Consider the following 12,364-nt stretch of genomic DNA (forward strand, 5'->3'; position numbering starts at 1 on the left):
TATTACTGAGCATCGATTTACGGAAAGGAAACTGAGTACGTTAACAATACTGTTTTCGTGCTTGTAACGAGAATAAACGTGCAGCTGATCAATACAGCGAACATAACATGATATTGAGAATCTTATTTTGATAATTACAGTATAATGGTTACATATCCACCAATTTTGTGTTCACGCGCTCGAGACTGAATGAGCCATAAACATCGGAGTGCATGGAATAGAATCGGGGTGTTCAATATATTATGTGATGATTAGCGCAGCAGATTGGCGTAACGATAGCCTTGTGCAGCCAACTGGCCCTGTCGGTCTCCGAAATTAAAAAACACCATTTACAGACGTAGGCAAAAGAACACAAAAAAAAATAAAAACTATGAAGTTTGAAAAAATAGTAAATCTATTGATCACAGCACGCAGATGGTGGTGGAATCGTTCTATGGCACATGAATGGTCATAATATAGTGTATCGAATAACGTTCAGCGAGAGCAGGCATCAGCTTGTCGTTACTTAGGCTGTAAGTTAACACACTAAGCAACTCTACTAGAGCTATTTACCCTCCAACACGTAGACAGTGACGTACAAAATTTGAACTATCAGAATCACACAATATATCCTATGCTTTACGGAGCATAGCTTATGTCGTTATGGTGCCGGAAAACCACTATGCCTATCGGAATGTGCCATAGGGCCACAACAAGGACAGCCCCGTCGAGAGACCGGCAAAACATTCACCTCGCTCAAGCATGTTTAGCCTAAACGAAATGTTTCAAGTCTTCCGTCCGGCACAGTCGTTAAACATTCCCTCGTAGAGCTGGCTTCCAGCACGAAACGAAGTGTATCTGTGCCCGAATTCGATCTTACACCACGTGCCCTTAAGATTAGCAGGCAAACATGTTACTCACTGAGCATCACGGCAACTTTGTTTAGCCTATACCGTCACGATCTGCACATACACCAACATAGGCGCCATTCCAACAATCGAGATAGAGAGAGCAATTGTTTTGGGTCGCACCCAAATGCATTGCCCACCCAATTGGAAATACTAGCACCTGAAAACCACCTACCTTCAAAAATGCACTCACCTCAAATTCATGTGTCTCAGGGTCGAGTCCTTCGTCTCGGAGAGCGCTCTGCAAACGTTCAAGCAATGCCGATTTGACGCCGGTTGTGTTGAGACTTCGGCGTTCGAGCTCGTTGCGGAGGTCCACAACGCGTAGCTCGTTCAGCCGTTTTCGGCCTGACTGGTCTTGAGTCATGATTGACCCCTGCTGATGAAAAAAAAGGGGATTTGACGTAGTCGTCTTCAACGGCCGAACTAACAACAGCAGCAGCAAGCAATTAGTCTGGGTGTTTACGACTACGCCACACCACCGCCCGTCTGCTGCCTCGTTGAGATCGTAGCTGCTACACACCCCTAAAACAACTGTACAGTTGGATTTGGCAAAACGTGTTGATGGTCACCATGCAATACAATTAAGTAGCGTAATATTTTCCTTCCAATGAAAATAGCTATGCAATAGCCTCATGAATTAGTCTTCAAGATACAAAGAAATCCACCTCTGCTAAGGGCAGCACTCTTCGCCGAGGCGATGCACACACCAGCGGAGTGGAGATGCTACAAGCTCACGATCCAAAATGGCCGTTAAGCGACCGAGCAGTTGGCGGGAAAATTCAAGCGGCAACCAGCCTCGATAGGCGACCATTTGTTGGTAACAGCGGACTGAATGGATGCATTAATGAACTCTCGCGTTTATCGTTCAACAGACCGTAGCGCAGATATTGTCTATAGCAGTTATGTAATCCATTTGTGGAATGTTATTTAAGTAAACATCAGTACTTAAATTGCGTTGATGGGTATCATACACACTTAAACACATACGCACAACGAGAATATGCTCACGTGCGACGAAAAGACCCCGATCGGCTTCGTGCAGTTATTGACCCAATCATATACATGAAGTTATTTGGGGAAAATGTTGAAATATTACCATAATGATTGCTATTGTTATGATTTTGAGTTGCTCTCTTTCTTTTCACTGCAGCAGATAGTGGTAAACCTAATTCTAGATACAAGTTGATGCTTAGTAATTAGTAGAAGCAATGGAACAATAAACTTAACCGAATATCGTATTTAGCACTGAACGAAAGTGTCACTTGGGCATATAGGTAGTTCAAAGGGTTTTGTTTATTATATATATATCAGTAATACGAACGCGAAAAACAAGGATAAGTTATTAACGCCAAAGACATACACGTATTGATTAAAGCCGTTTTTGGAATATTGTCTATCCACTATTATTTTAGTAGTAAATCTCAGTGTCAATAATGTATGCGTTTGTAGCACGACAAAAAAAACTGTGTTTCCTCGGGTTTTTCTACGTTTAAATAAATTGCTTTTTAACTGAACTATATCCTCAGGTGTTTATATCGTTTCTTTTAATGAAATCGTTCTAGTAGTTTTTTAATATAAGCTTGTTAGCAAATACGTAGTTATGCATAATCTTTATCCTGCTAGGGGACCCAAGCTGTCGTTAGAGAGTGCTGAGGAACTCGCACAGAAAAAGGCTTCCCGAATCGATCGTCTGTCTCAGATGCTGTCAGCTTGCCTGGCTAGCGCCTGACAGATTTGTCTAAGTTTGCTGCCGCATCGTTTGAGTTTGGCTTGGCGCTGCTATCGCCAAATGCTTTCGAGAGTATCACATCTATTAAAGCAGCCAAATTCGCGCGAATGATTTAAACTCGATTGCTGCTATTGCTTTGTGGTAAGCGAAATTGCGCACTATATGAACTATATTTATGCGCGTTGATGAAAGCGAATTACTTCTTTAACTGTGCATACAAAAAATTCTAATTATCCCCCCCCCCCCCTCTCTCTCCCTTAAAATATGAACTAAAGTCCAGTCATTAACAATTGAATTACTGAAATAATAAAAACGTTTTTGTCTATGCTTTGTGGCAGAAGAATATATTTTTAGCTTATTGTATATAACTCAATCACGAACCGCAGGGTTTTTTTGTTTTTTATGCTTGCAATTTTTACACCAGCTAAGACTTTTGATGAACATATTGACCGTTTTGTTACCTAGATGGCTATGAAGTTACCTATTTAAGGTAGTATGAGTTGCGTCGGGCCGCGCTGCTGTCAACTGAAAGCTGAGATTTGGCAGTAGCAAATAAGTTGTTTGATCAGATTTAAGATAAAGAGTCTCAAAAATAAGAAATTTGCAATATTAATACTATATTTTACCAGGTAGAAATACTGCTCAGTTACATCAAAAAAATTAGTGCTTTTTTTGGCTATATGCGTTATCATAAAAAAACGGCCCAAAGATGGTAGCGTCGCCTTTGTCGTGGAAATTTCAATTTGAAAGATGCCCCTCGTAGCGGTCGGCCAATGATATGATTGCGAAAGTTGAGCAAAACCGACACGTGAGTAGCCATAATAGGAACTAAACATTTATCATTAAGTAGTTTTAAACCAATTAAAAAAGCTAGCTACAAAAAAATCTTGATGTTTGACTGTCATACGAACTGACGCAAACGAATTTACTCCGGCATGTTTTCATAAGCGAAACTCTACGGAAACGCAAAAAATTCGAAATTAAGCCATTTCTAAAGCGCTTCATCTCACGTGTTGAAACATGGATCACACACGGCAATATTGTGTAAATAAAAAAAATGTGCTCAGCAATCTATGGTACAACCCTGGCTGGCACCAAAGAAGGTGAAACTATGTGTTTGATGTGACTAAAAAAAAATCGTACGTTATGAGTTACTGCCGTCTGGCAAAACGATCGATCCGGATTTCTATCGTCAATAACTAAATAATAAAATTATAACAAATGCTTAGAGAAAATCGACTGGCACTAGTGAACAGGAGAGGCTTGACTATGACATCGTCAGAGCACATACAACTTCATCTGTCAGACAAAAACTGCGTGAACTTAGATGGGAAACTCCAATGCATCCGTTTTGTTTTTATCTCTGCAGAACTCGTTTAATGATGTCAATTTAGTTTCAATGGAAGGATCTAATATCGCTTGTTACAGTTTTTCGTCAAAACATCACAAAAAGAAGTTCTGCAGTGAAGGGATTATGGAATTGTCAGAGAAATCGCAGAAAGCCATTAATCAACATGGTGCATATTTAATTGGGTAATCATTTTTAAATTATAAAAGGAAATACTTACATTTTGACTCAACACTGTCGATACACCTTCAGCAACCCAGTATCGGTTAAGAACAGGGTCTATGGATAGTGGCGCCTGTAGACTCTAACAAATATTCAAGAATATGTAAGTTACAAACTTTTGGTTTGATTACGCAGCTGCGGTCTGATAAGCTTTAAGTTATCACAAAAAAATAACGATAATCAATAACGAATTGCACAGAGAATTTTACGTTATGTTCATTGCAATGTTATAGCATTGTTACAATAATAAATTAAGTAACAGCTTAAAATAAGTACACCTTTTAATAACGAGTAACAATCCGGGTTTCATGTTATTTGCGTATTGCACATTTTCCTCTCATTATGTATTCTTGCACTGCGTTGACTGACCGAATCTCACGAGGGAGAGAACTCTACCAGATGCGGTAGCAACGAAAAAAAGTTTTGAAGGTTTTTCATTGAATGTGTAGTGCAGTGCTTTCATAAGCATCGCTGACGATTAAATAAAAGTCGTTTGCTATTACGTACTATCTCCTGCGCCTGATCACAAGATGTAAACTACCAAAAATCATGACCGAAGAACAACAGCGATTAAGAATCGAAAAGTTCTTTTGTTGACTTGAATATTATTAAATTTTTAAAATCTCCATTCCGGTAATTCGTGCATCATGTTGAGATTTACGCTATCGGGCTAAGTGAGCGGTCGTTAGCCTTTGTAAATTTTAGTTGCTTGAGTTTTCCACTTGCTAATGGTAGACTTCAGGGGGGTGAACGCTGAACTGTGACTCATCAATACCTGCAGTGAATATTATCTGTACTAGACTGGCAAACGAACGCTATAAGCTGTTCCGCCAGGTTGCTGCGTCCATACATTGATGCGATTGTTTGCGTTTATCGTAGAGAACCCATTTTTAACTACAGATTACAATTTAGTGCAGAAGCGAATTACTGTTGTAACGTGACAGCAACGAGGCACAAACGTCTCTAGATTTTTTTCTAGAAGTTTTTAAACCAACGGCTCACGGTTCTTCCACTAATAGAACCTTCATAAATAAAAAACAAAGCTTATCTTAGAGTTACCTCCGCCACAGTAGTTCCAAGACGGGAACTCGTAATCGTAAATGATTCTCTACCTTTCACTGCCATTTGTTCACTAGAAGTCCGAACAGTGCTTTCCGAGTGAACTCTCTCAAATAAAAAGTACGTGTGCACCTTTTAAAACAAAAGAAGCACAATGTGCGTGGCCATGTTGAAAAAGTGCCATTTTTAAATATTATAATCACGTGTTTCTAACTTTAAACTGAACGAGCTTATACTACAAATACGGCAAACGAAAATCACATATTAGCCTCCTTCTGCTTTATTATGCCATTGATTATATAGATAATAATAATTAGTGCTTAGGTTTGCTAGCGTTAAATTTATAACTTGAAAAAAGCTGGCCATTAGGATTTGCTTGTGAAAACGTTATGGTATAAGCTCTAATGTGTATGAGTTCCACATAAGCCCACCTTATAGTGCCGTTTGTTCGCAATCTCTCAAATGTGAAACTGTAATGAAAGATACCAGCTTGAACAATATGAAGACAGTCTTACAAATGGAAGTGTTTGCCGTTGCGTTTTAGATAGATATCACTTAAGCGAGCGTTTCTTAACCTGGGAGTGCAATTTTTTAAATAATTTTTTACGTGAGTCGGGCATAATTTTCAGTATGTCATGTAGAGTGAACCCTTTAGCTTCCCAATTGTTGAAGGCATCGCCTTATGGACTTTTCCACTATGGTGAGAATGCCTCGTGGCAAATTGTGCGTTTACCAGTTCGCTGTTTTTTTTTCAGTAGTTTGTTTCAATAGCTTCGGCTCTTCGAGTCCCCAATGACTGATAGCATCATCGCGTTGGAACTAACTATTCTAAGTCAAATTCATTAAGTTTCAACAAAAAAAAAATCTTTTACCGCGTCTCCGCGACGAAAGCCGTTAACAGCTTAATACAACGAAAAGACAGTCTAATGACCTTTCTCGCCCAAAGTTGAAATCATACGGTTACTTGAACTCTCTAAATTATTGGTTATCTATGGCACTGAAGATCCTGTGTTCATTGGTTGAGTCATGCAGAAATGCCATGAACATATCTCGTTCGGTACGAGCGCACCTCTTCTGCACATCATCAAGTTGTTCGAACTTATTTTCACTTGTCACATTCGCCTACAGATGTAGAATTTTTTTTAATAACACGTTCGTATTTTTGTGAAAATCCCGATAGCAAAGTCGATCATAAATGCGAGCAATATTTAGAGGTTGGGTTTGGCCGTAACGTATCCCACATGCCTGACCTAGTGCTTGGCCGAAATTATCAAATTTAAGTTAGCTCGGATTATCCTAGAATTCTCATTAGTATAACCATGCTGCTGGCAGCCTTATATTGATGTATAAGATCATCAACTTGAGCTTTAACATCATCACTTTACATGTACATCTATTTACATTTTAGTACTGCTTTAATCCTGAAAAAAAATATATTTTAGATGTGAAAACTGACAGGAGGTCCGAACATTTAAAAACCATTTACTTGTGTGAAATCAGCGAAGAGATGCCCCCTCTGATATTGGATTCTAGCATCGCTGCTCATTTTGACCGACCGTGTACGTGTATCGAACGGTCACATAACGATTCGCCAATAAAAAAAAGGCGTCATGTTTAGTATCCGGAGCTCAAAGTGCTCTTGGGACTACCTGAAAACAATCTTGTCATTTAAAAGTTATAAAGCTATAATATTTGCACGAGGTGTATGCCCATTTGGACTAGTTGTTTGCCCAGAAATATATGTATGCATGGGTGAATATGCAAAATATTGTAATGGGTTGCAATTGTAAAAGACATCTACCGTTCCCGAGTTGCGAAGAGCTCCATTCTCTAGGGTCATTCAGTTGCCCCTTGATATAACATTTTAGTGGCATCGTAAATTTAGACAATACCGGCAGTGTGGCCACTTAAATAATAGCCCTACCAGAACTGATTTTTGAGGGCTAGCTGCGTAAGCTATAGATTTGCATTAGTTTTTGTTATCCGGTGGAATAACCCGTGTGTGGGCGACATTTTAAACAGCTTCGAGAAATTTTTAGATGGCTAAACAAGCAATTTGTATGTTACTGACAAGTTCGCTTGTACATAGGATCATCATACCATCAAACTTGAAATCGACGTGAAACATAGCTTTCGTAAAACTTATACCGCATTGACTGGAATAACCGTGCGTTGTAAATTGGCTGCTTGAACATATTGTTTATTTTTTTTGGTGCTAACTACAGTAATCGTTGTTACAGCTTGTCCATTTTTATTTGGATTAAAATACTTCAAGACACGATTACGTAGACCTACGACAGGATTAGCCATGCGGACCTCTGCATGGTCACGAGGCGCTAGGAGATGAGAAAAGATCATGATTTGTTCATTGATATTACTATCCCGTGACCATGTGGCGGACAATTTCTAATTAGGCATACGCGAGAACTTCGATGTGTCTTCCTTGGTTAAGGCTGCCAAATGTCATAACAGGATGAAAATTTTGGTTAAACTAGACTTCTAAAAAACTTAATCGAACATGTAGGTTTTTTGATTATGAAACAACGAAATATCATTGCACCGACCAGAGTTGTGGATTATTACATCTCTGTTAGACTATAACGTAGGCGCTGCAGTTATACAAAGGTATCTTATATATCGACCACAGGAGTGACGTCTCCGTTTAAAATGTTTCGTGGTCCATCTGTTAAAGATAGGACAACAGATTTGGTAGCAAGATTAATCCTCGTGTTGATAGCACCATGAAGACACGCTTTGTGTAGCCATTTATAAGGTAAGTGGTTTTCCAGAAGGACGGCATAGTTTAAGGTCATCGGCATGTACTTTGTATCGTGTGCAAGAACGGAGCACAGCTTCTATATCTAGGACATCAAGTGGGTAAGCGCCATTTCCTCTAAAACTATTATCCAGTTTGGTACATCTATTTTCGATATGGGTGCATGCGCAGGAGCCTTAACGCCGGTCAGTGATGAAGAAACGATTTATTTATCAGCCTAGGAGCTCTAAAAAGCTAAATATATAATTAGTAAGTTATTTATAAACTAATATGCGAATAATATATGAGTGTGCAAGTGGTCTATCGCTTTTAACGGTCGTATAATACTTTTTTAAAAAAAGGTCCAACGATAAATTGCCTACAGCGTTCGTACAATCTACAAAACAAATGGTACAGAGGTTCATGTACAAAAAATACAACTAGTTTTTTTGTTACGAAAGGTATCCTAAAATAGGTACCATATTGTAAATATAGTAGGTCGAATATTGATATAAAGGTGCTACAAAATACGATAAGTCTAAGCTCTGGAGTACCGCTGCACTTATTTGGACTCTGTTTTGCTCTACAATCTTTTTTCAGAAATTAACCAAGTTGAGCCTCAACTGAAAGGAAACGATAGGATGCGTACTAGCTTTGCATCAGGAATAGGATCTGACGAGAACTCTAAAATATCTTGCATTTTTAAAATGATCTGCTCAAAAATCGGTCATAATTTTGTCATTTTTTTTTTTACGGAGATTTTATAATCTGTTTTCTTCCCACCCGTTTGCTAACATCGCAGGAAAGGTTCTGGGATGTCTTGCATTGTTGGCACCATTCATAAAAAGTAAACAAAGTTTTAAGACAAAAGAAGGTTTAGAATGGTTCCTAAGATGTTCCAAATACATCGGGTGTAAAGAACAAACGATTTCGAATCACTGCAGTGAATCAAATGCTTGAAAAGATAGTTGAAAATAGAGCTGCGCACCGTTGGCTAAACTTCATACTTAGTTATTTTTTTTATTTTTGAATGTTCAAAATGCAAAAATTCATTTTGTCCTACCTATAGTAGTTGGAAGGTTCTCTCTTGATGGAATATTCTGGAACTGCAGATCTTTTTGACTGGGATTGGCACGTTTGCATTGTTCTAGCGTTGCTTAGTTTAGATACTGGTAAGTGGGCATCGAATTGAATTAAACATTCGGCATTAAAGGCCTTGTTAATTAACTACTTTGCTTAGGGATTAATAAAACGACTAGAAACTAGTAGAATAGCTTTTAGATAAGAGCAAATGCACAAGAAAAGGCTCGTTCGGATCTTTGGTGCCAACACATTTCATTATTATCATGGCCATCCTGAAGATGAGGAATTAAAGTAGAAGTACAAGATAATACTTTATTTACTATTTTTAAACATCAGTCCCATTTTAAGATAAAAACGCTTCTAGGGCTCAATGATGCTGGAGTAATCCAAGGCACATGCGGGTATATCTACTTTGTTTACCTGCAACGTAGATTAATATTTCTTATTGATGTTTACGCTTACAAACCACTATGTATTCTTGATATAGTTTAAGAAAATTAAAGATGACGATCAACGACATTCGTCAAATTCATCTGTACAAATACTATAACAGAAGTGAGAATGATCAGACTTTGAGCCTTTAATTTTATAGTCGCTCATTTCTATAATAAATGCGTATGGTCATCTAGCTTCAAAATACTTACCAGTAGAGCTAGTATCAGTAAGAATGATTACCGCAATTTTTAGATACACTTAAGGAGACCTACATGTTAGCCGTCCACTAAGTCGATGTCCGTCAGCTTCTGCCCGCTCACTCACTCACCCAGGTCAGTATCCGTGGCCTCAGAGTAAAGGTCGTTCGTTAACCTCTTCTTTTTTCCGAAGTTTACTAGAGGCCTGCTATTTTCGAACTGTGGCAATGGAGGGGGTAAGACACGCGGAGCGGTTTAAGCCATGGCTTGGTGCTATCATGTTGCGTCTATAAACGTATAGTCTGTGGCCGTCTCTCGTTGGGTGTCAGTGCAAAAATTAAGCATGTACGACTTGAATATCTAAAAAGGATTCCTTTATACGTGGATGTGCAACGTTGAGCTGCGGAGTCGGCAGGTGGAGCCACCGTCGCGTTCGTTCATGCCGTCGTATTTTGGCCGAGGCAAACCCCATTAACGTGCTCTTCTGTGTTCCCCAACCTTTCAGCCCTCTCCCAGAATTCCCTTGCCCACTCCTTTCCCATGTAGCTCCTTCCTTCTCTCGTCCCAATCATTTTAGTTAAATAGCGTTTGCCTATCCAGAATAGCTCGAACTACAGCTGCCCCACATCCGACCCTGTGGCTTAGCGTTACTCCGCCTTCCCTGTCTAAGACACAAGGTTAGCCTGCGCCTTTCCGTTCCCATGCGCGCCCCTAACCGCCCAGCGTGCCTGCTCCTGATTTCTGGACCCCAACGCGGTTCTCGTTGGGTAGGCGAAGGAGTGACAGTGCCAATGGTCGTTGCCCCCGCTGCAGTCTTCTTCTCTTTCTACGCACATGGATGTGTTCAATCGGTACAATCGTGTCCGTAAACTGGTGTTTTTTTTTCCGGTTTCTGTCTAAACAAGCCGGATTGGTGAGTAGCTATGTGCGCACCAGCGGACACGCCATCTATGCGACAGCGCGTTCCCAAACCTCGATTTTAGTCTATAGATGTTGGCGCACACACTCGTAGATGGGGCTCTCAATTAATCTCGTTAACGTCGTCTAACGTCACGTCGTGTCAAAAGCCTGCCTACGTCAAGTAAAGAGCGATAGCCGTTTGCCCAAAGAAGAGCGCCATTTGCCGCCTAAAAGTGAGGAGGTTAGCATCTCGCGCGCCACAATGTCTCTGTATCTCTCAGTAGTTCTGGCAGGATGTAATGCACGTGGCCAATCCATCATGCCCTGTGCGAGTAGTAAGAGACGGGAGTATCAGTCAAATAAGTAGTTTCTTTCTTTCTGTCTTTCGAACCAGCGCGCTCGAAAACGTTCATAGTAAAATAGAGAGTTTGGGACAAAGCAAAAAAAAAACTAACATCAATAAAACAGAACAAAGTAGAACAACAGCAACTGTGTATCAAACGTGCTTGTGTTTGTGAAATTAACGCGGTAGTGATTACCGCCGTCTGTTGTCTCTCAAACATTTGAAGCTGTAGCACCGTCAGCCGAGAAGGCAGCAGGACATTCATATCAGCTGGACTCCTCAAATATCCACCTTACAGGCTGCTTTTACTTCCGTTCGATACTGCTTAGACTTCCGCCGTTACGTTTATAGCGGTCGGCCTGTTTTATCAGCGCTACCACCCGGCTGACAATGGAACGTGCTATTACAATGATCACAGTTTTCGCTTGATGTGGCGTATGGACGGACTCGACGGAGCTCATTCATAGCAAACGCTGTTCATACTCCTCCACTATTTAGCGGCACGCTCACTTAGTTTCCTGGGCAGCTTTGTGTGCCCGTTTGTGGGTATATCTCCTAGTGTTGACGTCGTCAGCAGCAACAGCGACTCGTCATCGCTGCGTTTGTGTGTTACCGGCGCAGTTTCCAAATCCAACGATGACAATCGACACTGACGACCGCGAGCGCTGCTTGTCCTGCTGTGTCTCCCATAGCAGTAATCTGCTATCGCACATTTGTCATACGGTCGTAAATGATTCATCTATACGCAGTATTGGACTTACTGTACTGGACGAGAACGAGTAAAGGAGCGCGCAGACACCACGAGACCTGTTTCTTCACTGCCAGTGCTGATAAGGCGGTAGGACGCAGGCAAAACAACCGGGCGGCGACTGTGCCTATCACTATACAGTAGGGGGAACTGCTGGCATCTATGAGGGAACCGTCAGTGAGGAGTCAATATGTGGTCAAGCAACAGTAGTCAACTAAGTGGGCATGAGGAGCTAAAAAATATTCAAAGCCACAAAGCAGATACACGCAGGTACTTATACGCTCAAAATATCCGTGTCTACAGAGATACCGTTGATGCTGTAATACGTATGGTTGGTGCCGTCGTTGTCGGCAATTATCCTTAAGCCCTTAAGTTATGACGTTGAGAAGAGAGGATCAAGACCTTGCGGCTCTGCGACGCGGATCAGTCACATGTTGGCCCTATATTGCTGCTGCACTGGCCAGTAGATCTGATTCTTTGATACCTGTGTCAACATCGTACGACTTGGTCATCGCGAAACTCGCTCTCTCTAAAACGTTCGTTTTTGGGTCGGCGAGGAAGAAGCAAGACAGACGTATGTAGGTTGAAAGCTTTCTCATCTATGTCTAACACTGGTGTCACATTTGCGCATATATATATATATATATATATATAT

The 12,364-nt window shown here is 40.6% G+C and overlaps 1 protein-coding gene and 1 non-coding gene across 4 annotated transcripts in view; both read right to left on the reverse strand.

The window, feature by feature from the left end:
- LOC147752248 (uncharacterized) overlaps positions 1–1,630 on the reverse strand; it is a 5,660-nt gene extending 4,030 nt beyond the window's left edge. The window contains exon 1 of the mRNA XM_022849033.2: positions 1,081–1,630. Coding sequence (XP_022704768.1) covers positions 1,081–1,254 — 174 coding nt within the window. The 5' untranslated portion in view covers positions 1,255–1,630. The remainder of the gene's footprint in view (positions 1–1,080) is intronic.
- Positions 1,631–2,958: 1,328 nt separating this feature from the next.
- On the reverse strand, positions 2,959–12,279 carry LOC111269439 (uncharacterized). Of its 3 annotated transcripts, XR_002685766.2 has the most exons (4): positions 9,794–12,279; positions 9,067–9,506; positions 4,188–4,271; positions 2,959–3,151 (listed from the first exon to the last, which is right to left on the reverse strand). It is a non-coding gene; the product is annotated as an uncharacterized LOC111269439 (transcript). The 3 variants fall into 3 exon arrangements; XR_015314590.1 differs by lacking the exons at positions 2,959–3,151; positions 4,188–4,271 and having other exon boundaries at positions 8,737–9,506; XR_015314591.1 differs by lacking the exons at positions 2,959–3,151; positions 4,188–4,271 and having other exon boundaries at positions 8,737–9,506; positions 9,731–12,279.
- Positions 12,280–12,364: the final 85 nt, after the last annotated feature.

Source organism: Varroa jacobsoni, unplaced genomic scaffold, assembly GCF_002532875.2.
Source record: "Varroa jacobsoni isolate VJ856 unplaced genomic scaffold, vjacob_1.0 scaffold_1386, whole genome shotgun sequence".
NCBI lineage: Eukaryota > Metazoa > Arthropoda > Arachnida > Mesostigmata > Varroidae > Varroa > Varroa jacobsoni.